The following is a 22,690-nucleotide window of genomic DNA, read 5'->3' as shown; positions in this document are numbered from 1 at the left end:
AGTGCTGCATAGCTCTCCCTGTCTTCACTAAGATGGGATCAGCTCCTGCTGTTTTGCATATTTTGACAGGAAGGTTGACAGTCAAAACTTTCCCTGCTTAGTGGAAAAACTTACCCTGTCTGTCCTTGCATGCTGCCAGAAAGATATGTTTAATACAGGCTATGACCTCTAATAGCAGGAAGATGGAGATAAGCATTTGTCTCCCTGGTGTTTTTCACCTGGCTGAGCCAAGTAGCTGCTTGGAGCATCCCCAGTAGAGGAGCTCCTCCAGTTTTCCCATGGGAAACAAGAGGATAATGCAGTGGCAGCCTTTTGAGTTACACTTGCTGCAGGCGATACAGCAACTGGAAGCCTGCCCTGGCCTCAGAGAGGATCTGCAGTGCCCACAGGAATCATAAGATGGGTGACCCTCGATAGTGACGCTGCTTTTGCTGTCCTTACCTGCATAAGGCATTGGAAAGAAGAAAATTTGCTGCAACTTTGAAGCCAGAGTCAATTTTCCCTGCAGAGATATTTTGTTTCTAGAAACACTGTCTTGATTTAAAAATGTGATTTTGATTAGCAACAGGTTGGGTGGTTTTGCATGTGGAGGGCTGGAAATGAAACCATCAATCTGGTTTCATTTCAACAAGAACTATTGGGCAAGAGGGTGGGAGAAGAGAATTACTCTTTCCCTGGTAGGAATTGAGTGTGCCACTTTAGACATGGGGAAGGAGAGCGCTACTTTTGGAGCACAGAGAAGGGCTGTTTCCCACATGACTGTTGGGGGTAGATCTTTTCCCTTTTCCCTCTGTGGAATTTTTTCCATTGTCATGCTAAGATACCTGTTGATACATACCTAGTGACAGGGGGGAGGGAAGAGGGAAACCCCACAAGATGCTAAAAGCCAGAAGAGGAGACAGAAGGCCCCATTTCACCCACAGAGTCGGACGAGAAGGACCACAGCCACTGGCCCCATCCCCGCCATCACAGCGCTGGGAGCCATCCTCACTGCTGTCAGACCTTGCATTGCTGCCTTCTCATTTTTAACCTGCCAACATCCATGCACCCTGCTGAGCACCACAACCAACACCGTGAGCGGAGGGGTCTCTCCATCTCTCTCTCTCCCACGTGGGCTGCCGCTATCACCCCCCAGCCCCCCTGCAGCTGTGCGGGACCTGTCCCCATGACCGGGAGCTGCAGCACAGGGAGAGGGTGCCTGCAGCTGAAAAAGGACTGGGACTGAGTTACCATTCCGTTTGTTGCTAATTTCATAGCTGTTGGGTTTTTTTGTTTGCTTGTTTGTCTTGTCTAACCCTAACCCTTTAATACCAAAATTACAATAATTTGTAGGGAGGAGGGATCACACTCTTCATTTCAAAGGGAGGCTTCTGCCTTTCTTAGTTAATAGCTGTCTTTCAAACCAGGACAATGACTTTTAGAAAAGCAAAGACACAAAAACTGGGTTAGACCAAATAAAAGATGTACTGACCCAGTGAAGGGATGTTCTGGGAAAGAAATTACTGCAAGCTTGGAAACTAGCTCTAGATGGGCACAATTTAGTAAGAGGCCATGAAATACTTCTGTTTCCCAGGGTCAGGATCTGGAAGAATTTTATCCCCAGGTTTAGACTCTCTCAGCAGAGCCTCATTCATGAAGAGTATCCCTGCATACCTGTTCTCCAGCAGTTGAGCAGTGGCCTTAGAGCCAAAAATGAACCCAGCCCCCCGGACTGCCTCTTGTCCTGGTTTGAAAGACAGGTGTTTGCTAAGGAAAGCAGAAGCCTCCCTTTGAACTGAAAAATGTGATCCTTCCTTCCTACAGATTATGATGATTTTGAAATTAAGGGAGCTCTCAGGCAAAGATATGGGGATAGGAATAACAGTTCTTTACTAGTATATCTAACAAGACAAACAAGAACAACAACAGCTATGAAATTACCCACAAACAGAACAGTAACTCAGTCCCAGTGTTTTTTGGCTGCAGGCACCTTTTCCCTGAGCTGCAGTTCCCGGTGCTGGGGGCGGGCGGGTCCCGCAGAGCTGCAGGAGGGCTGGGGGTGATGGCAGCGCTGTCCCGGGGGGAGAGAGAGATGGAGAGAGAGCTCTCCGCTCACGGTGTGGGTCCTGGTGCTCAGCAGAGTGCTGGAGGGTGGTAGGTTAAGTCGAGAGTTCGACAGCAGTGAGGATGGCTCCTGGTGCTGGGATGGCAGGAATGGGGCTGAGGCAGCGATCGTCCTTCTCATCCGAACTCCGTGGGGGAAATGGGGCCGAGCCAGAGCCTTCCGCTTCCTCTTCTGGATGTTTGAATCTCGAGGGGTTTCCCTCCTCTCTCCCCTCCCCCTTGTCACCAGGGCCCAGTCAACAGGTATCTTAGCATGACAATGGGGAAAATTCCACAGAAGGAAAAGGGAGAGAACCAACCCCCAACACCTCTGCTGGCTCATTAATTCTACTTGGAGATGAGTTTTACCTTCATACAGCCACACTTTCTCTCAGTGTGGACTTTCCTCCCTGTCCTTTGTCTGGCTTTACCGGCCAACACAGGAAGATTTTCCTTACACAGGGTGATGTCATTCTCAGGCATTTAGCAGAAACCTGGTGAAGGTTTGCTAGAACTCAGAGGGCCTGAAAAATTATTTTATCCCTGCTTCTCTGCTAATGATGGGAAAGACAGAAACTGAATCTGAGCCTTTGCAATTTGGGAGTTTTAGTAATTTCTAAATTTAATAATTTAGTACAGTGACTATAGCTCCACACGAAGTTGCTTCAGCTCTCTCCTCTCCAGGCACAGTTAGATGCATGGGACCACCCAAAAGGAAAGGTGTCATTCTTGTTAATGCTTTCCACAATAAGGAATAAAATAAAGGCTGTGAACGTGGTTGCCCTGCTACTTTTCATTTCAAATCCATTTTTTTTCTCTCTTCATGAGTCTGAAGTAATAATAGCTTACAGCACGCTTTAATGGTAGCTGTTTCAAGGTGAAAGATTGCTCCCACGGTGAAAGGAAGCACGAAAGCCTCCAAGGCATGCTGGAGTGTCCAGTGCTGAACAAAGACAATGACGTTTTAAAATCTGTGAACTTTTGGCCACGGTGCATCGCTGACATTTGTAAAGATAGGTTTATACATCTTAGGAAAGCTGAGCGCCCACAGCCTCCGTCAGCCGGAGGCTGATTGGCGGCTCTGCTTTAAAGGGGCTCTATTCCCCGTCGGTAGCAGAGGTGGAAATTTCCACGCCTCTTTCTCCGACCCCCTGGAGCAAAGCTTGACTGAGGAACCTGAAAAAGGCAGTGGTTAGGGTCTGGCCAGATGGATGCAGCACAGGAAACAAAGCACGGCAGGAAGGTGGCAGAGTTGCTCCGATTAACCAGAGGGCAGCGGGCTTTCGCACTCTCTCAACACGGAACATTTACTGAATGGAAAGGTTAACCTCGGATTCTTGCAGGGCTGGAAGAAAAATCAGCCCTTGCCTCAAGAAAAAATGACACAGCTTTTGCCGTAACTCCATGGTGAGTCGGAAGGCTCGCAAAGCTCTCAGCGTGCCCAGGTGCAGGGCTGCGGTGGTCACACACCGGGGTCCCGGCAAAGTGCCGACACCGGCACTTCCGCCGCTGCTGCCCCACCGCCTCGAGGGCCAGGCTGGCTCACCCCACCGGGGCACTCGAAGGGCCGCTCTCTCGGGCGTTCCCGGGGGGTAGGAGCCGCAGGCCGGGGTCTCAGGCTAGCACACGGACCCTTCCTACCCTAGGAGAAGGGGCTGCAGGCCCGGCGAGCAGGGGCAGGGTGTTTCCCCCAGAGCTGGGGACGGCTCTCCTCTGCGCGGGGGCGGTGCGGGGCTGCCGGGGCGTGACCGCGTCCCGCCCCCGGCGAGGCGGTGGCAGCGGCGGCGGCGCAGAACCGCGGGGATTCCCCAAGCCCGTCGCGGCGGCGACGCGTAACGCGGCCGCGCCCATGGCTAGCAGCAGCGGCGGCGGCGGCGGCAGGTAGGGTCGGGCGGCGCGGGGGCCCGCTCCCCCGGCCATGGCTCAGACTGAGCCCCCTAAGGCAGTGCGGCTGTGGCGTGATGCCGCCCTGTGCGTACGTAAGCTGCGGGGTAGCCCTGGCGAGCTCGAGCCGGACACAGGGCCACCGGGGGGGCCGCCACCGCCCCTCGGTGCCGCCGCTCCTCGCCGCCCGTCCCTGGCGGTGGCGGCGCTGGGGGAGCTGGGGGAGCTGGAGGCGCTGAACCTGAGCGGGTGGGGGCTGGAGGAACTGCCCGAGGAGGTGGGCGCCGCCCTGAGCGGGCTGCGGGCGCTCAGCCTGCGGCGCAACCAGCTGAGCCGCCTGCCCGCGGCCGCCCTGCGCCACCTGGGCCGTCTGGCCGAGCTTGACCTCAGCCACAACCGGCTGCGGGGCCTGGGGGACGGTGGGGCGCTGGCGGGGCTGCGGGGCCTGCGCAAGCTCAGCCTCAGCCACAACGAACTGGGCGCCGAGGGCCCGGGGCTGCCCCCCCGCTTCGCCGAGCTGGGCAGCCTCGAGGAGCTCGACCTCAGCTTCAACCGCCTGCGCTGCCTGCCCGAGGGCCTGGGCCGTCTGCGGCACCTCCGCACCCTAGACGTCGACCACAACCTGCTGCCCTCCTTCCCTGCCCCGCTGCTGGAGCTGGCCGCCCTGGAGGAGCTCGACTGTTCCGGTAACCGCCACCTTGGGGCCCTGCCCGAGGGTATCGCTGCCCTCCACCGTCTCAAGATCCTCTGGCTCAGTGGGACCGGGCTGGCATCTCTGCCCGAGGGTCTCTGCCAGCTGAGTGCCCTCGAGAGCCTCATGCTGGACGGCAACCGGCTGCAGGAGCTGCCTGCTGATTTTGGCAGACTGCAGCGACTCAAGATGCTGAACCTCTCATCCAACCTGCTGGGGGAGTTCCCCTCTGCCATCTTGGCACTGCCCAGTCTGGAGGAGCTCTACCTGAGCCGCAACCAGCTCACCGTGCTGCCCTCTCACCTCTGTCAGCTCCAGCAGCTCCGCACTCTCTGGCTGGATAACAACCACATCCGCTACCTGCCTGACTCCATCGTGCTTCTCCACAGCCTAGAGGAACTGGTCCTGCAAGGCAACCAGATCGCCATCTTGCCTGAGGGCTTTGGGCAACTTTCGCGTGTCACCCTGTGGAAAATCAAAGACAACCCCCTCATCCAGCCCCCATACGAGGTGTGTATGAAAGGCATCCCCTACATTGCAGCTTACCAGCAGGAGCTGACCCACTCCCAGCCTGCCCTCAAACCTCGCCTCAAACTAGTCCTCATGGGCCTAAAGGGTGCAGGGAAGACCCTGCTGAGACAGTGTCTCATGGAGGAAGATGGGCAGAGAGAGGACATGGGAAGGCTGGAGGCAGGGAACACCCAGCACAGAGGGTTTCCTGAGCGACAGCAGGACATTGGGAGGGTGACAGTTGGGTGTTGCCCCTTTCCAGAGCCTCAAGACAATTCCTCAACTCGGGTACCTGTCATGCAGCAGGTGGAACATCTCCCTGGTGAGTGGCAGGATATCCCTTCTCATGTGCCCTCTCACCGAGCAAAAGGGGACACAACATGCCCTGCACCATCACTGCCACCCAATCCCCCCCGAGTACCACTGGGACTAGGACTGTCAGGAGGCAGTAAGGGCATTGAGGTGATGGACTGGACAGCAGATGCAGAGAGGGGCCTGACATTCATTGTGTATGAGCTGGCAGGAGACCCAAGCTATGATGTGATTCAGTCTTTCTTCCTATCCCCTGGAGCCTTGTATGTGCTAGTGGTGAATTTGAGTGCCTACATCCCTCAGCATTTCTACCCCTCTGTGGGCTATTTCTTACACTGGCTCAGTTCCAAGGTTCCCCATGCTGTAGTGTGCATGGTGGGAACCCATGCTGACCTCTGTGCAGAGCGGGAGTTGGAAGAGAAGTGCCTGGACATCCATCACCAGATCGCTCAGCAGGAGAAGAGGGATGCTGAGGGACTCCAGAGCTTAGTCCAGCAGGTGGATGAGGCTCTGGGACAGGACTTTGACCTGCGTTGCTCCAGCCCACATGCTACCTTTTACAGGGTCTCAGACAAGAATTTGCGGCGAAAGAAAGCCCAGTTTCAGTATCTTCTCAACCACCGCCCACAGATCCTCTCTCCAGTGCTGCCTTTCAGCTGCCTGGGCCACTGCCAGGTGCGTCGCCTGCGGGACAAGCTCCTCTCAGTGGCTGAGCACCGGGATATCTTCCCAAACCTGCACCGGGTGTTGCCTAAGTCCTGGCAAGTGCTGGAGGAGCTGCACTTTCAGCCTCAAGCTCAGCAGTTGTGGCTTAGCTGGTGGGACTCTGCCCGGCTGGGCTTGCAGGCAGGCCTGACAGAGGATCGGCTCCAGAGTGCCCTATCCTACCTGCACGAGAGTGGAAAGCTGCTCTACTTTGAGGAGCATCTCACCTTGCGGGAGTATGTGTTCCACAACCTGCCACGGCTCATAGACATCCTCAATGTCTTTTGCCAGTGGGATGCCACCGTGCTGCTCCAGAAACTGCTCAGCGACACCCAGACTGATGACCTGAGGACCACTCAGCTCCATCATTATGTGGAGGGCTTCTTACTGCATGGCCTCCTTCCTGCCCATGTTATCCATCTCCTTCTTAAGCCCCACATCCAGAGTCGGGAGGATCTGCAGCTCATTCTGGAGCTGCTGGAGAAGATGGGGCTATGTTACTGTGTCAACAAACCCAAATGCAAGCCCTTAAATGGGGGGGCTGCTTGGTACAAGTTTCCCTGCTATGTGAAAAACGAGGTGCCCCATGCAGAGGCATGGATCAATGGTGCCAATCTGAGTGGACAGTCCTTTGTGGTTGAGCAGCTGCAGATTGAATATAGCTTTCCATTCATTTTCCCACCTGGCTTGTTTGCACGCTACAGTGTTCAGATTAACAGCCACGTGGTTCAGAGGTCAGATGGCAAATACCAGATTTATGCCTACCGGGGAAAGGTACCTGTGGTGGTGAGTTACCGGCCTGCCAGGGGAGCTCTGCAGCCAGATACTCTGTCTATTGCTAGTCATGCGTCCCTACCAAATATCTGGACAGCTTGGCAAGCTATTACGCCTTTAGTGGAAGAACTGAATGTCCTGCTCCAGGAATGGCCAGGCCTGCACTACACTGTGCATGTCCTCTGTTCAAAGTGCCTTAAAAGAGGGTCACCCAACCCACATACTTTTCCAGGTAAGGCACAGCCCAGCTTGCCTTTCATCTCTTCTGGAGCTTTGCCCCTTCTAGAAAGGTGTCTTATGAGATCATCCCTAGCTATGTTTCTTTCTTTCTTTTTACTTCTCTGCTGTAACTCTTTTCCCTGGTGGTTTGAGTCATGAGAGAAAATATTAGGGTAGCTCCAAGGAGACCGGCTTAAAATAACCCTATTCTGAGAGGAGGGGGGGTTTACATCCCCCTTTGTCTGTGCCTCTTCTCTCTGCTTTTTGGGTTTTGGCCCTGAGGGTTGGTGGTGCCAAATCTCTGACCTGTCCTCCTTGTTTTGATTCCTTTGAATAGGACTGTGGTGTTGGGTTTTCCCACCCCACCCAGTTCCTTTTATCCTACAGCTCCTGCTTCCTTGGAGCTATTTCTAAACACAAAATGAGATACCTAAAACATTGCAGGTGTCCCCCATCCCTCCTTCAACCCCCCACCCCAAAAACCTGGCCTATGCTGCAGTCTCTCTCAATGCAGGAAAGCTCCTCCTGGTAGACAGTGAGTGTGTTGGTCTCCACAGCCCTGTGTAAAAAGAGCTTTTTCTGAGCTTCCTCTGAGCCAGTGGGAAGCATTCTTCCCTGAAGAGAGAAGGATACTACATCTTCTTTGTTTAAGTGTCTCACCTAGAAGTGATTCCCAGACTGTGCTTTTTGGAGCTATTCTTGAGAGCATTCTATTTTCCTTCCTCTTTCTCCCTTCCTCAAATGGAAATTATTTTTTTTTTTTCACACTCCTCTGGAGCATGACAGGTCATGGTGCTTTTTAAAGCTGTCACTGCCTCCTAACTAGTGTCCTCCCTGCTCTGCTTGGGTTTGCTCTGTGGCTTGCAGGGTGCCATGGGAAAGGTGCTTTGATGTGTAAATCTGCATGAAATCAAAACACACTCTGGACTGTGATGAATGCTCAGAAATCTGCATTTTTAACAACCATGTTGAAGGTGTGTTATGTGAACATTATTAAGAGGTAGCCTGAAATTGTCCAGGGGACTGCAGCATTATTTGACTTAAAGCATGCAGTGGTACTGAATTTGTTCATAAGTAAATGTGATGAATAAGGTGTGGGTTTTTGGGGTTGTTTTGAGGTTTGGTTTCTTAGTTTTTGTTGGTTTTGGTTTTGTTTTTCCTCTGGATGTTTAGAATAAGGAGATGCAGTTTGCTCCTCAGCATGAGTCCTGACTCCATCAAAAATATCTCCCACTAACTGCTCACTTATGTAAGAACCCTTGGACTGGGGGGGGGGGTGAACTCATGCTGTGACACATGCTGAGTGATACCTTGCTGTTGAGGTGGTGTGCAGGGTGATGTAATCTGCTTTAAAAAAAAAAAAAAAAGGAACAACCGAAAAAAAGCCCACAACAACCAAAAAAAAAAAGCCTGGAAACTGAAAAAAACCAACCCCCCCAGAGATTAATCGACACAGCAGATGTAGATGTGCAGGGTGATGGTGTGATTGACACCTATTGAAGATTTATCTTACTTATCTTTATCCAGTCTCCAGTCATGCATTTCCTTTATTTCTTTTTAACTGGTAAGTGCTTTGTGGCTGTCCATTTTTTCACTGTGAGTAGATTATGGTTTAAAGGGGAAATTTGAAGAAGAGCCAGACTGTGTGCAGGCAGTTGGTGTTGTTGCTGACCCCAGTGATGGTCAGGGCAGGTTCAGAAGCAAGAGTGGGGCATTGAAGGGCCTTTTCCTTTGGACTTAGCTATGCCACATATGTTTCCTTAGAGGTGGAAAAGGATTAGGATTGCTCTCACTTGGGAGCCAGGCCAGGTGTGCTGGGAAAGTAAGGCACAGATAAGCAGTGTGCTGAGCATGGGAGGAGCTGGGGCTTGTGTGCCAGGTCTCCAAATGACACCTGGGTGCTGCTGCCTGTGGAAAGGGGGTTGCAGCATTTTTGAGGCTATCCAGCAGGGAATTCAGGCTTTGCTGTCAGGGACATAGGATAGCATCCCAGGTGTTACCCTTCCCTGGGGCAGGGAATGACTCTCTTAAACATGGATACTGTGTGACTCTAGCTGGGAGAACAGAAGATAAAAACGTTTGTATGGCAAGGCTGATCTGTGGAAATGCTGAAGAATGATTAATTTATTGAGAAACCTGCTTGTTGTCATGGATGATGCTTAAACCTAGCCCAGATTTGATCTGGACTATATGAAAAATGTGAAGTGTAATTTGACTAGGGAGGCCTGTGTGTTCACATTTAATCTAAAATATTCCTTGCTGTGTATCTGCTCTGTGAATAAAGGACTCTTTAGGAAACCTGAAATGGCAATCATGAAGCTAAAGATTTTTGTTTTCTTCTCAATTTTGTTGATCAAGAAGGCGGTGTCTATGTTTAAGTCCTGCTGCCAAGATTGCTGTCATACAAGTGAACCATGGTTGGTGTCATTTTTGACAAGGTGTAGTTAAGAGACAGGTCTAATGTTAAGAAAATAATGTAGTGAGGGAGATGTCTTTGTATCTTTCCAAGCTCTTTTACTGAAAATCCCTGACAATTGCAATCTCCTAATACTTAAATAGGTTTGTGGGCTTTTTAGGACGTCACAGAAGAAGTGCTTTGCATCCAGTTGACCGTAATAAGTGAAATATTTCTCTGAAGACACTGTCACATTTGTGCTCAAAAATGGAGGTGCAGTCTGGCTCTCTGTGTGTGTCATCATTTATGAAATTGATGGTGTATTCTTTGGTCATCCAAAAATTTTATTAGAATCCCCTTCAGAAAGGGAGTTCATGACGATTAATCTTTGCTTTTCTTCTCCTTCCCTTTCCTCTCTGTCCTGCACACTATACCTTCCATTGAAAATATACACAGAAATACTCTAGGAATAGGGCTACTGTGTGTAGAAATGGTTAATAAAAATTGAGATTCTGGATTCTGTTTTTTGAGGGCTTATTGCAAATAGTAAATGAAAGTGGTATAAAAATGCGTTGTTATGGTCCTTTCAGGGAGGTTTTTGTGTTTGGAACAGTTTTGTAGCTGGGTGAAATAGCTGAATTGGCATCTGAGTTGGTGTGCTCGATGTGCTTTGAGGCTGCTGTCATCCACTTGGCTGGTAACAACTCAGTGTGTTTAATTGTTTGTTTTTTTTTTCTTTTACATTTGCACTATATATAAATAAAAATGTCCCTACCAGGCTAACAAAGTCATATCCTGCTTTGAATGACCAGCAGGAATGGTTCACCTCTCCAAGACAGAAAGATTTCAGTTGGGTCATCAAAGGCATTGTGAAATGCTCTCATTTCTGTGTAATGTTCTTTTAGCCCCTGGACTGAAGTGCTTTTAGGTTATTCATGTCCTGTAAGGTACTAAATGACTTGGGATTGGGGGATGGAGGTGGTTTGCCATCTGTCTAATAGTAGACATGTGTGATTTGTTTGAACAAATGTGACTGGATTTTTCCAATCTTGCATTCGTATGCATCTGCTAACTGCCCTGCTGCTGAAAGGTTCTGGAGGACTAGCAAGAGGTCTCCTGTGGAAAGTGCACATCTGCCACCTGCCTTGCTATCCCCTTCTTGAGATATCAGAGCAGGGAGGAGATCACAAGCCTCTACTCTGCTTGTCTCCCACATTGAGGGTAAACTGCCAGTCACCTGAAGGAGTACAGATGGGGATATCATAGTGTAGTTCCCCTGTGAATCTCTCATGGCTTAGAGCACAGCTAACTAGGCAGCTTTACGCACATGATTCAAAGTGAACCATGCTCACCAGCCCTATGTTGGAGTCAAAAGCTGTCATGATCTCCCTTGGTTTCTGGGATGGAGTCAGGAAACAGAGAGGTGGAAGATCTTATGGTGTGTCATGCTGGCAAGTCACCCCATGCAAGGTGAGGCGAGAGCAGGTGAGACTGGTTTTATCAGAAGGCCTAGGAAGTTGCTTCAAAATCTGAGCTGCTGCCCAGGGAAAGGCTCATATCAGGTATCTAATTCCTCTTTGTAGTCATGCTTTAAGTAGCTGGGGTTCTTTCCATAAACAATTGCAGTATAGCAACACCTGCTTATTACAGAGTCTGACATTTAGCAGCCTTCTCTTTTCCCTGTTTGCAGGTGGAGTCTTTTTTGCTTGACTTTCAAAGTAGATGCTATGGCTGTTTTGAGGCTGTTGTCACACTGTCCTGCAGGCTGTGGCTTCAGCAGAGTGGCATAATTGGAGATAGTCGGACAAGATTTCAGCACCATGCAAGCTTTGGACACAGTCTGGGTGACAGGGTGAAGCTGAACAGGGCCCTGTGGTTCAGGAGAAGAGCATAGATTGGTTGCTGGACTTGGGTAAGCTACTATCATTCTGTGGCTCTAGCATGGATAATTTAGTTTACTGACTAGAGCCGATTTCTGTGCTGTTGAAGGGACAGCCTTGACTGATGTGACTTGTTGTAGGTAACAGTGTAGAACACAGTAGTAGGCTATATGCCATCACAGATTTTTAGAGATTTCCTTCATATTAACCTGTGTGTTGCAAGGTCAGTATTTGAAGTCCTCTTGTTTGGTGGCTGTGGCATCCTCTAATTTAAACAACATGTTGAAAGGGACAACAGATGTTTCTGTGGTCTTGGAGGAAGCTGAGAAGTTGTCGGAGGAAGAGTGTGGTATGCAGAATGGATAGCTGCCATGGGACTGTCCCTGGTGGGATATAGATGTGGGAATCAGTCTTTGGAGAGAACTGAAGTAGTCAGTGCAGAACTGGGCTTGTGCCTGACAATATGACTTGGTAGGATGCAGGAACGGGAGGGAATGTGGATGCCAGAAGAAAGGCTGAGGTTTTTTAATTGCCTTCTTAAAGCTGTCCTGCAGTGTCTGGTTACCTTGTATTGTGTGTGTGTTTGAGGGCCTCTATTTTAAAGCTGTTAATATAGAACTCGCTAAAATTACCTGAAATTAGAATGGCAACATGCATACTTAGCACTCCTTGAAGGAATCCTCTTTCTTTCTTCCTTGAAGGAATCCTCTTTCTTCCACAAAAAGCTCCTATGCATTTCTGATAAAAGAAAGCTTTCCTGGTATGTCACCTCTGGTACAGGGAAGCTCTTCTGGTTTGTCCCTTAGCAACTTGTCTTACCCTGACCTGTTCCCCATGGGAGTCATCTCTGGGCATTGAGCCTCTGGACTTTGATCTGCCACCACTGAACCAGGGAGATGCTAGATTTGGTTGAGTGGATCTTTGAGGTTTGGTTAGTGAATCAAAGTGGAGTTCTTGGCATTACTTTTTTTCTTTTGTTTTCTGTTTTTGGTTTGTGTTTCTAATGACGGTTGCTGAAATTTGTCTCTACAGAAAATGGCCTATAAAAGAGTTGCTGGGTACCAAGTGATTCTTTGTTTCATTGTGTGAGATCCATTTAAAAGCTACTGACTGTGGGGTAAGGTAAGCTTCTGATGGAGGTTTTCCCCTCTCTGGAGTCAGTTGATTAAGAGAGGACTGATTTGTGTGCTGCTTCAGCATGCTGTGGACATAGGTGTCATGAATTTGCATTGTCTTGTGTGCTCACACATCTGGTGATGTGATACCCTTCTACAAACACCAAAGTGGGAAAAGTTTTCCCATATAAGTTTAGTTGAGATTTAACATGTGAAGGATCCACATGCAGATGTATTACAGGGGCCTACTCCTTATGCATCTCAGGAGAGGATGGTGGAAAATTACCAACAGTGCTGAATCATTGTTGTCATTTGGGGATGTGAACATGTTACTTGACATAAGGATAGAAATGTAAACAAAACAGTATCAGTTCAAAAACAAAAATCAGGCTGCATCTGATAGGTAATTCTCCTGTATGCTATGGTGTCCATTGCTTTTGCAGTATTAAGCAGACAACTGTGGTAGCCTAACATGCTCTCAAATTAGTAGTTTTCTAGTAGTAGTGCAGGCTACTTGTATGGCCTCTTGAAAGCAATTTATCAGGGAAAAAGGCGAAAAATTTATTTAGTGGAAAGTCCTATATGGGGTTTGAATTCTTGGAAGTCATCCGTGTGCAATTTTTTAATTTTTTTATCTCCCCGCCCCCATCATGAATAGAGGAAGAATAACCTCTGTAGATATGTAAGGAAAATTGTGTTCTGGTGGTTGAGTACAAGATAATTAGTTATGTCCTTTTATCTCACTCTCCTTGTTTGTGGTCCTTCTGCTTGTCATACAGATGTGGACAGCTGTGAGAGTAAGCAGACTGGTGCCAAATAAGATCACCTCTTCTCAGTGCTTTGGAGCTTGTGGATGCCAATTTTAGGGAGCTCCTTGTAGGGACAAAGAGTGGGAAGGGAGCGCCTAAAGTACAGTGTGAATTATAACCACCAAATTCCTCTGCTGCAAACAAAATGGGTCAGTGCTTTTGACTAGCTAAGAACTTACCTGTATCTAAGAAAGTAATGCATTTGGGTTACAGGAGTCTTAGCCTGCCTCCGTGGTGTGTTATATGGTGGTCTTACCTACATTAGGAGAGCTGATGGGATTCTGGTCATTCTGGAGCTGATTCATGCTTCTGGCCACAGTGTGAAGGAGCTGTCTTATACAGAGGATGAGGAGGCCATGGTGTTTTTAGAAGCTGTTGCATGGGTGAAGTTTGCAGTCTTGGATGGCAAGGTCACCTGTGTGAATGTGGCCTTTGTTACAGCTAGACCAGCTGGGAGAGTTTTGTCCTCTGGCAATTCCTTTCTGGGGAACCAGATGAAAGAACTGGGGGAGGGGGAGGGGGCTGTGGCATGCAAGACCTGTGGATACAAGAAGGTTGGCTTTGTTAGAAATTTAATTTGGAATGTTCAGATGGACTGAATGTCCCCACCTTTGAGGGCTTATGGTTCTGCCTCAGGAGGCTGCTGGAGGCTGAAGACATATTGTACTTGTGGTATTTTCCTGGCTAAAGCTTGGTAGTAACGTTGATCAGGTTGCCAACATGGTCAGTGGTACTGTATTTTCAGGTTTACGCAGGTTCTGTGGTTAGGGGTGATGATCTGTGGCTAGTGGATGGAGGCTGTGCTCAGACTGAGCTGTGACTGCTGGAGTGTTTGCCTGCTGGAGTTGGTTATGGTTTAAAGCAAGACCTTAATTTCGGATTTTTTGTCTTGTTTTGTTGTGTTTTCCCAGTGGTCATTTTCAAGAGCTCTGAGCTTTACCCAAAGGTGTACTGAGTATGCTCCTTACTGGTTTTAACTGTGGATTCCTGGGGGATGAGTTTGAAAAGGGCCTGCAGACTTCAAAAGGTAGCATTACTTTTGAATTGGCACTTCAGCATGGCAAGCCCTGCATGAATAAAACAACAGCTTTGAGATGAGCAAGGTGCTTCAGTTGTTAAGTCCATTAAACTGAGCGCTTTATGAAGAACAGACTAAATTGAACTCTCAGGGCAAGTAACCTTCAGCACAGAATAAAGTTCAATCTCAATTCCTATTCAGACCTGCCTTGTATTGCAAAGTGCTGACTTGGATTTGGTGCTTGAACACTCTAGAAAGCAGCTGGATTTTGTTGATCTAGAATACATTGAAATGTGCTGATAAGATGATGGGATACTTCTGCTGGGCTTTTATATTGGTGGGATTTTGCAAGCTTGTCTAAGCGCGTTTCTGCAAGAGTCTTTATGAAAGCAGTACCAGGATATCTCTTCTACCTGGTTTTAGGGTGATGTTTGCCAAGAGTCCAGTTGAGAAAAGCATTTTTATTTGTGTTATCTGAGGGAACCTACACCATTCTGGAAAAGCTCCTTCCTCCTTCATTCATGGCACCCATTGCTTTTTGTAGTGTTTTCAGTCTCTTCCTGTTACAAGAACAAAACCAAGATACAATAGTGGCAGGACAGGGATTTATGTGCCTCATGCCCACAAATGACTGGTGATAAAATTAATATTGTAGGCTTTTGTCCTAAGAGAATACAAGATTATGACATGCTTCACTCAAGACTTGTTTCTTGAATGATCTGCACATAGTAACTTCCCAGTCTGTGTGCTGAATTCCTCTTGGAGCATGTTCTTTACATTTTTAGCAGGTTTTTCTGTCCAGCAATACCCAGTAAGCAATGATATCTGATAAGGGACAGATCCTGCCATGCAGTAGGGTAGGGTTGTTTATGAACTTCGTGAAAAATTAATTGGCCATGGTTCCCACAGCATCAAAATCTGCAGGGTTTGATTTGAGACAGAGGTGCTTGACCTAATTTGCTTTCTATATCTAGCAGCTTCTGCCCCATGAAACCACACAGTGGAAAAATATTGAAGGTATACAGTGATTTGGCCTTGCTTGACTTTGAGAGATGTGTGGAGTTCATTTGGTTCTTCTGTATCAGTGCAAAGTTGGCAGCAGAGGACTGCTAGAAGGGCTGATTTGTCCCAAAGCTATCCCAAAATAAGTGTTCTCATAATGAGGAAGATGCCCCCCCCCCCCCCATGCTACATGGGCTACATACAGAGAGTGAGCTTCTTGCAGCAGAAGAAAAAGGCATCTTTATCATGCTCTTTCTGAAAATTTATGATTGACACAGCAGAACTGCAAAACTGTCCTGCAGTATAGACCATGAGTCTGCATGGTGCAGCAGCTCCCTTCTGCATCTCTAGCTGTTGTTGTGGAACTCTGTTGCTGGATATTTAGTACCTCTGTCCACTCCCTGTGGCCTCTTTTCAAAAAGGAGCAGTCAGGTATGGATGGCAAGCAGTTTTTCTCTGAACAGATAGTGTTAGAAAGCAAGAACTTAGCAATGTGCAGAGCTGAAATGCACAGGCTGTACAGTGTGGAGGATGGAGAGGAAGCAATCTCTGTATGAGACTGGCTGGCTGATATGAGTCTTATACTCTAAATATTCCTGTTGTCCATGTCTGAACAATTGCATTTTCATCTCTCATTAAATTTCTCAGATAAATTGAGATCAATAAAGAATGAAGTACCAAAAGATGGGGTAATGGCTGGTGATAAAGATCCATTCTGATAAGCAGTCATCTCATATTTGCCTTCCTGACACTTGAATTTTTATCTTTCCACCCTCTCTCTATATTTATATTGTGTCTAACTCACCAGTCTCTACAAGTGTTCTCTTCTACTACATTATGGGGGGAATAGCATGACTGTCTGTCAAATTGCTGATCTTTGCATTTTTCAGGATTACATCCTCAATATATAATAATATTCAGCTGTATTTATTGTGATGCATGATAGGGAGTAGTTCAAGTTGTTTATGTAGAATTCTTTTTTTTTTTTCCCAGAAAGAGCTGAACAGCTGGGACCTTGTCTATATGGAACCAAAGGGAGACCTGAGGCAGCTACATAACTTAGTTGTTCCCTTATTTTTGTGATTCTTCATCTGTGAAGCTATGAGTGGCTCATAGGAGTTATGACCTTCCTTAGCCGGGGGATTTAGTCATGATGGGACAACACAGGCACAGAAGTGACAGTAGGGTGGCAGTTGGGCTGCTCTGTACACCTTTGATAGATCTGCTGTACGGAAGGTGTCTTGCAAATTGCAGACACATGCAGGAGTAGCCATGGCATGGGAAATTACAAATCCAGACAAACTGGTGTCTGACTGAGCAACAGCTGTGTGGTGCCAAACTCACTTAATGATAGGGAGCTGTTTCTGGGTCTAATTTTTTTTTTTTTAAGTGTCCTCTATGTTGAGAGACCAGCTGGTGGCTTGGCCTCCACTGCCTTAATGTGAGCTTTGAGTCAGCCAGCCTCTGTCCAATTGTTGAACTTTTTGAGTCACTCTTTCTTGCACCTCTGTATTGCTGAGCAGCCCAACTAGGAACAAGCAGTGATAGCTGGAATAATCAGTTCTGGCATAGAGTGTTCCCTGGACATTCCTTTGGATGGGTTGGTTTTCTTGGGGGAACCTCATCTGGATTGTATCTTCAGGAAGCCAGCATACTGTGTTCAGACAGAAGCAGGCAGGTGGACCTCTGCATATTTCCAGGACATTCTAGGCAGGGGAAGATGGATAAACTTATCCTTTTTATGTGTCTGTGCTACCGCAGTGAGGGGAAGAGATGGAGGATTTTATGTTTGCTCTTCTGGTCTGCACAGTGCTTCTTACACCCTTGCTATGTGGCTATATTTTTGCATTGTGTTTGCACGGCAAGTTTTTGGCAGCAGGAGTGGGGCCCTACAGAGTTCGCTCCTTTGAGAAGCTTCTGGAGGCTTCCCATTTCTCTGACAGAGCCAATGCAAGATGGCTGCAAGACAGACTCACCACTAGCCAAGGCCAAGCCCACCAACAATGGTAGTAGTACCTTTGGGATAACGTATAAGGAGGGAAAAAAAACAAAACCCCTTGCAGCAACAATTGCAGCTGGAGCAGGTAGATGCTCAAAGGAGGCTGTGATCCTGTGAGAAGCCTGTGCTGGAGCAGACTCCAGATATGACCTCTGGGTCCATGGAGACATGCGCCCACACTAGAGTACGTTTGCTGGCAGGACTTATGATCCCATGGGAGACCCCAGTCCTTGAAGAACTGCAGTCTGCAGAAGGGGCCCCGCACTGAAGCAGGGAAAAAGTGTGAGGAGTCCTTCCCTTAGAGGAAGGAGCAGCAGAGCCGATCTATGATGAACTGACTGCAGGCCCCATTCCTGACCCTCTGTGCCACTGGAGAGGAAGGAGGTAGCCAAAATTAGAAGGAAAAAAGTCAGGAGTGAAGTTGAGCCCAGGAAGAAGGACTGGGTAGTGCAGAGGTGTTTTAAGATTTGGGTTTATTTCTCATTATCCTTCTCTGATTTGATTGGTAAAAAAAAAATTAAAGTAATTTTCCCAAGTAGAGTCTATTTTGCCATGACAGCAACGGGTGAGTGATCACTCCCTGCTCTTTTCTTGATGAGCCTTTCATTGTATTTTCTCTTCCCTGTCCCATGGAGGAAGGGAATAGAGTGGCTTTGGTGGGCATTGTGGCATCCAGCCAGGGTTAACCCACCACAGTTTTATAGGTAGAATTGCTAGATGGGGTTGAATGTGCTGAAGCAAAGGGTGCTTGGTGGCAGGTTTCCAGACCAGGGAGTCTGCAGCCAGCACCAGGCCTACTTACACTCATTGCATAATCAGATGAGTTTTCAGCTCCATGTGCATTTCTCTAAATTTTCCTTTTGAACAGCCTCTTTCTTTGCCTGAGAGACTTGCTCTTGTTTCAGACAGTGATGCCTAGATTTGGAAAATTCTCATATCCATATGACTCCAGTATATCAAAGTGACTAAATTTAGAAAATTGAGCAAAAAGGAGCTTCTCCTTCCTGTGATCTGACATAATGTTTCTTGGTCACTGTTATTTTTACTACGGAACAACTTAAATCTGTTTTGGTTGGGCGCTAAGTGGTGGCTACAGTGTGAAAGAAGAAATTTGTTTCTGTGAAGTCTGGTGGCTGTGCTGTGTGGTCAGGGCTCTGAGGGCAGCCTGCTCATGCTGAGCATGTGCCAGTGCTGTACTGGGGCTCCTTTACAGCTCTGCTCAGCTTTCTCAAGCCCTGTCTGCTCAGTAGAGGGTCTCTGGGGCTCAGAGCTTTGACGGCTCTGAACTTCTTCAGTGTCTTGTAGGTGGAGTGAGTGGCAGTAGTGATGGATTTTAACACATATGTGCACACCCCAGTACTTTGCTCATCCTCCACATTCAAGGAGGACAGTATAGGAAGGATGTTTGACTGGCAGCAAAGTAGAAGACACAGTGGGAGTTTACGTGGGAACTAGTCATGTCTCTGGTTTCACTTTAATACATGGATCATTCACTGTACATTGTTAGGACCGGGACTGAGCCATCCCTGCCTGGAAAATGCACTGGTGGAATCATGCCCTGCTGAGCACCTTTAGCTCTTGGTGTCAAGAATATGTAATGCAAGCTTTCAAACTTTCTTACTCATTTTGGTTTGGAATTTTTATTTGTTTGGATGTTTTTTAAGCCAACTCCTTTGTTAAAACTTTCTCTATAGAGGTTCGAGTTCACATTTTATTATAGCTAACCGCTCTGCTTCTACAGCCTTCTGACTTGTTTCCAAACGTCCCACACCTGCTTTCATATTGAGATGGAGTGAAGGAAGACAACTGGGATGTTGGGAAGAGATGCCTTTATTTTTTTTTTTTTGCTGACCTCAGTGTCCCAGAAATTTGCTGAGCAAGAATTTATTTCTTACTTTATAATAATTTTAACCTTCTGGTGGACAGTTGTGTAAAAATGTTCAATGAGTGAAAATGGAGACAAATGTGAGCCTCACTCTGGAATTTTATTCATTTCCAAGTGCTTTTGTTCAGGTTCATGATGGTGCCAGAGAGCTCTGTAGGGAGTGAAACTCCAGTGTGCTTTGTCTCAACTAAAAGGTCCATCCAGATCTGCATACCTGAACCTGTACTGTCAGGAGTTTTGGGCAAGGAGTCCGGCTCATGCTGTCACATGAAGGATCATGCTGTGATCCAGCATTGGTGGCATTTTCATGGAGCTTTAGTAGGCAAGAAGTTTGTAGTTTCTCAAGGGAGCATGTGTGTGCCAGAGAGAGCCCTACAGGCTCTGAGGCGATCGTTAGTGGATTTTGGCAAGATCTTAACTGATGGCAAGTAATAGGCAAATAATTCAGCTCAGAAAGTAACTGCTGTGGTCAGCTTGGAGCCTTCCTAGGGTGAGATGCCGAAATAAACAATCAAGAGTTGAGTCTTGTGTGCGTCTTTTCCTAAGCAATGTGTTTGTGCCTCAAAGGCTAAGCCAAACTAGACTCCCTTGGATGAAGGAAAGGTTTGGGAACCTTCCCCTGGGATCAGAAAAAAAAAAAATACCTTTAGCTGTGTCTTTTGTAATGGAAAGCTACCACAAATCTTTTGAAGCTGCCTGTTAGTTTTAACTTGTTCTTTGTCCTTCTTTGAAATAAATCACCTCTTCTCTGATGTAGGAGTGTTTAGAACTTAGGTGCATACACACATGCACATTTTTGAGTGCCTACATTGAAGTTTAACACAATGTTAAGAAAATGTTGCCAAGCATGGCAAGATCAAGTTCAGTTTAGTGATTCAGACAGGTGTCTGATTAAAGAAAGAAAAAAAGTTAAAGAACTCCCCCAATCTACCATTGGGCCAAAGAAGGTGTGATGAGAGAAGATGCTGAGTGGGCCATTTTTGGAAATACAGTAGGTTGGCTCTGAGTCTGTAACTTGGACTTCTGGCCCAGCACTTTGCAGATGCTAAAACTGTGCTTCTCATTAAAAGCTGGCAGCTGTGCAAGTGTGGCCTGGTGTCTTTGGCTAGGAGAAGCTGAGCAGTGTGGCTGTTCACTTAATGCATGGCTGTTCCTACCCCTGGGCACCAAGGTGGATTCTGGAAGCATGTCCTTGTAGTGAGGTTGGGCAAATTGAAGGCCGTTCTTGACCAGCCTCTGGTTTATCACCAGTATGGGATCACAAATTGTCATGTTTTATGGCAGACCCATGCCCAGGCTTCAGGTCAGAGTTTATTACTCTTAGCTGTGCTTCCTGAAGTATTTAGCATCTGTATTTCTCTGAAACAGCACCTTTGGTTGAAAGCTATTTAAAAAAAAGCTGTCATAAAACAGCTTCTGCTCTGCAGCTGCTGTATCATCCAAGTTTTGTGCATGACTCTGCTTCTCTGGCATGTATCAAGGGCACCTGATCCTATCTTGATTCTTGCCGGTGAGTGTTAGAACTGAGAGCTGCCCACAAAGTTATGGTTTTGCTGAAGACAGCGCTTTCACCCCTTGCTCTTTGTTGCTTTATTTTCACTTGTGTAATGCATCATGATGTGGATAATGCAGTCATCATTACAAAAGGAGTTAAAATCCCTTTTTAATCAGAAGTAATTTTTAATAAAGCTTTGCCTTGCTTGGAGGACTGTTCTCCTGGTTTGAGTGTTTAAGAATAAAGTGCAGGAGACTTAGGGAGGTGGGAGGAAACCAGCTCAGGGAAGAGGGAGACAGGTGCCTCTGCTTGGCTCCCAGGCAGTTGCTGGTGAAGTCCAGAACTGTGGGACATGTTTGCACTAGCACCAAGCATGCAAAATGCTTACCTGCACAGATGGAAGAAGCTTGTAGATCTCTGATTTCTCAGAATTTTTCACTCACAGAGCAGACTTCTGGTGGTAGAGAGAAGGAAAGGCTTGGTCCAGTCTGGCTTCTACTCCTTCTTTTAACCCTCTGTGTCCAAAACACTGGTAGTCCTCTAGGGCCTTTTGCATCTCAGAGCAAACTGTGGTCCTGGACAAAGTGCAGCATTTACTTCTCTTGTAATGACAATGACATTAGCACACGCAGTGTGTCTGACTGACCTTATTTCTTTGGCTGTTGCCTTGCCATTGTACTGTGGAAAGTGCACTGACTAAAATGTGTGAACTCTTATGTAACTCTGAAATGTATCTTCTCCAGTATGCCAGCATTTTTCCCACTTTTCTGGCTATAGCCACCTCTTAATCTGCTACACCTGCTTCACCTCCCATCAGAGCAGGCCTGATTGGGGACTTGAGCTCTGGCACTTGGCGTTTGAGAATGGTTGAACAAAATGGCATTTGTGAGCAAGCATCCTGCTGCTTCCTTCCTGTTTTTTTCAATCCCAGTAGTCCTCACTCTTGGGGTACCTCCAGTGTGTGCTTAAGATGTTCCTGAATCTCCTCTTTGATAGTGTAAGTTGATGACTATAGAGTTTTAAGGTGGTTTCTCCCCAAGACAGATCCCATCCAGAGGAAAAGCCAGTAAGTTGGTAGTTCAAGTGAGCTGATGAAACATGTGAAGGGGGGGGGGGGGGGGGGGGTGTTCAGGGCTGTGTTACAATGACACTGATAAGTACCCCACAGTTTTCCACCTGGTGGAAATCTAAAAGTCATACTGGTTTACAGCACAAATAGGGGACCAGGAGAGAGGTTAACCCTATGACAGAATTCCCTATGAGAGAAAGGTGCAGGGGAGTAGGAGTAGTTAAATGTTCTCCTGGCAGCACTGCTGCCTCCCTGGGAGGCTGATGAGTTCTTTCTGGGACCCAGAGCTCCTTCCTGTTCCAGTAACAAACATGACTACCATTGAAGCAATTTTTAAAGAGCAAAGATGAATGCTGCAGTTAACTTTTGGGCACTGAGAACCCAGACCAGATGGCATTTAGCAGGCAATGAACTCTGTAAGAGCTAAGTAGCAAAGCTTTTGTTTCTGTATTCACGTGACTTCTCACTGGGAGGCTTTCCAATGGTAGAATAAAAAGCAATAAGCATTGGTCTCAGCAGAGACAATAAAATAATCTATGATATTAAGTTCATAAATAAGCACTTTTCATTGGGAAAAAGGTATTTGTAAGAAAAAGCTAGCTATTGCATTTATTTACAGCAGCTAGTTGTCTATCATCTGTTTGGATATTAGGGAATGAGAGGGTTCAGAAAAGAGTGATTAAATTATTGAAAATATTGGGTAATGACAAATCAACACAAAAAGAAAAGCTGAAAGATTATTTCTCATCTCCTCTGGAAAAGCAAGCAAGTAAAAGCTGCTAATAGGAAAAGGACAGGCAGAGCTTTATTCTACCACTGATCAAGAGAAAGCCAGCAGGTCACTCA

At 47.2% G+C, this 22,690-nt stretch overlaps 1 protein-coding gene across 1 annotated transcript in view; it reads left to right on the top strand.

Moving 5' to 3' along the window:
- The first annotated feature begins 4,000 nt into the window (after window positions 1-4,000).
- Window positions 4,001-22,690, top strand: part of MFHAS1 (multifunctional ROCO family signaling regulator 1) — a 30,602-nt gene continuing 11,912 nt past the window's right edge. Inside the window, exon 1 of the mRNA XM_062493744.1 lies at window positions 4,001-7,190. Within this exon, the coding sequence (XP_062349728.1) occupies window positions 4,001-7,190 (3,190 nt within the window). The remainder of the gene's footprint in view (window positions 7,191-22,690) is intronic.

The sequence above is a fragment of the Cinclus cinclus genome, chromosome 5 (genome assembly GCF_963662255.1).
Source record: "Cinclus cinclus chromosome 5, bCinCin1.1, whole genome shotgun sequence".
Taxonomy (NCBI): domain Eukaryota; kingdom Metazoa; phylum Chordata; class Aves; order Passeriformes; family Cinclidae; genus Cinclus; species Cinclus cinclus.
Note: the sequence above shows the minus strand (reverse complement) of the source record. Positions and strands in the feature narration are given on the sequence as shown.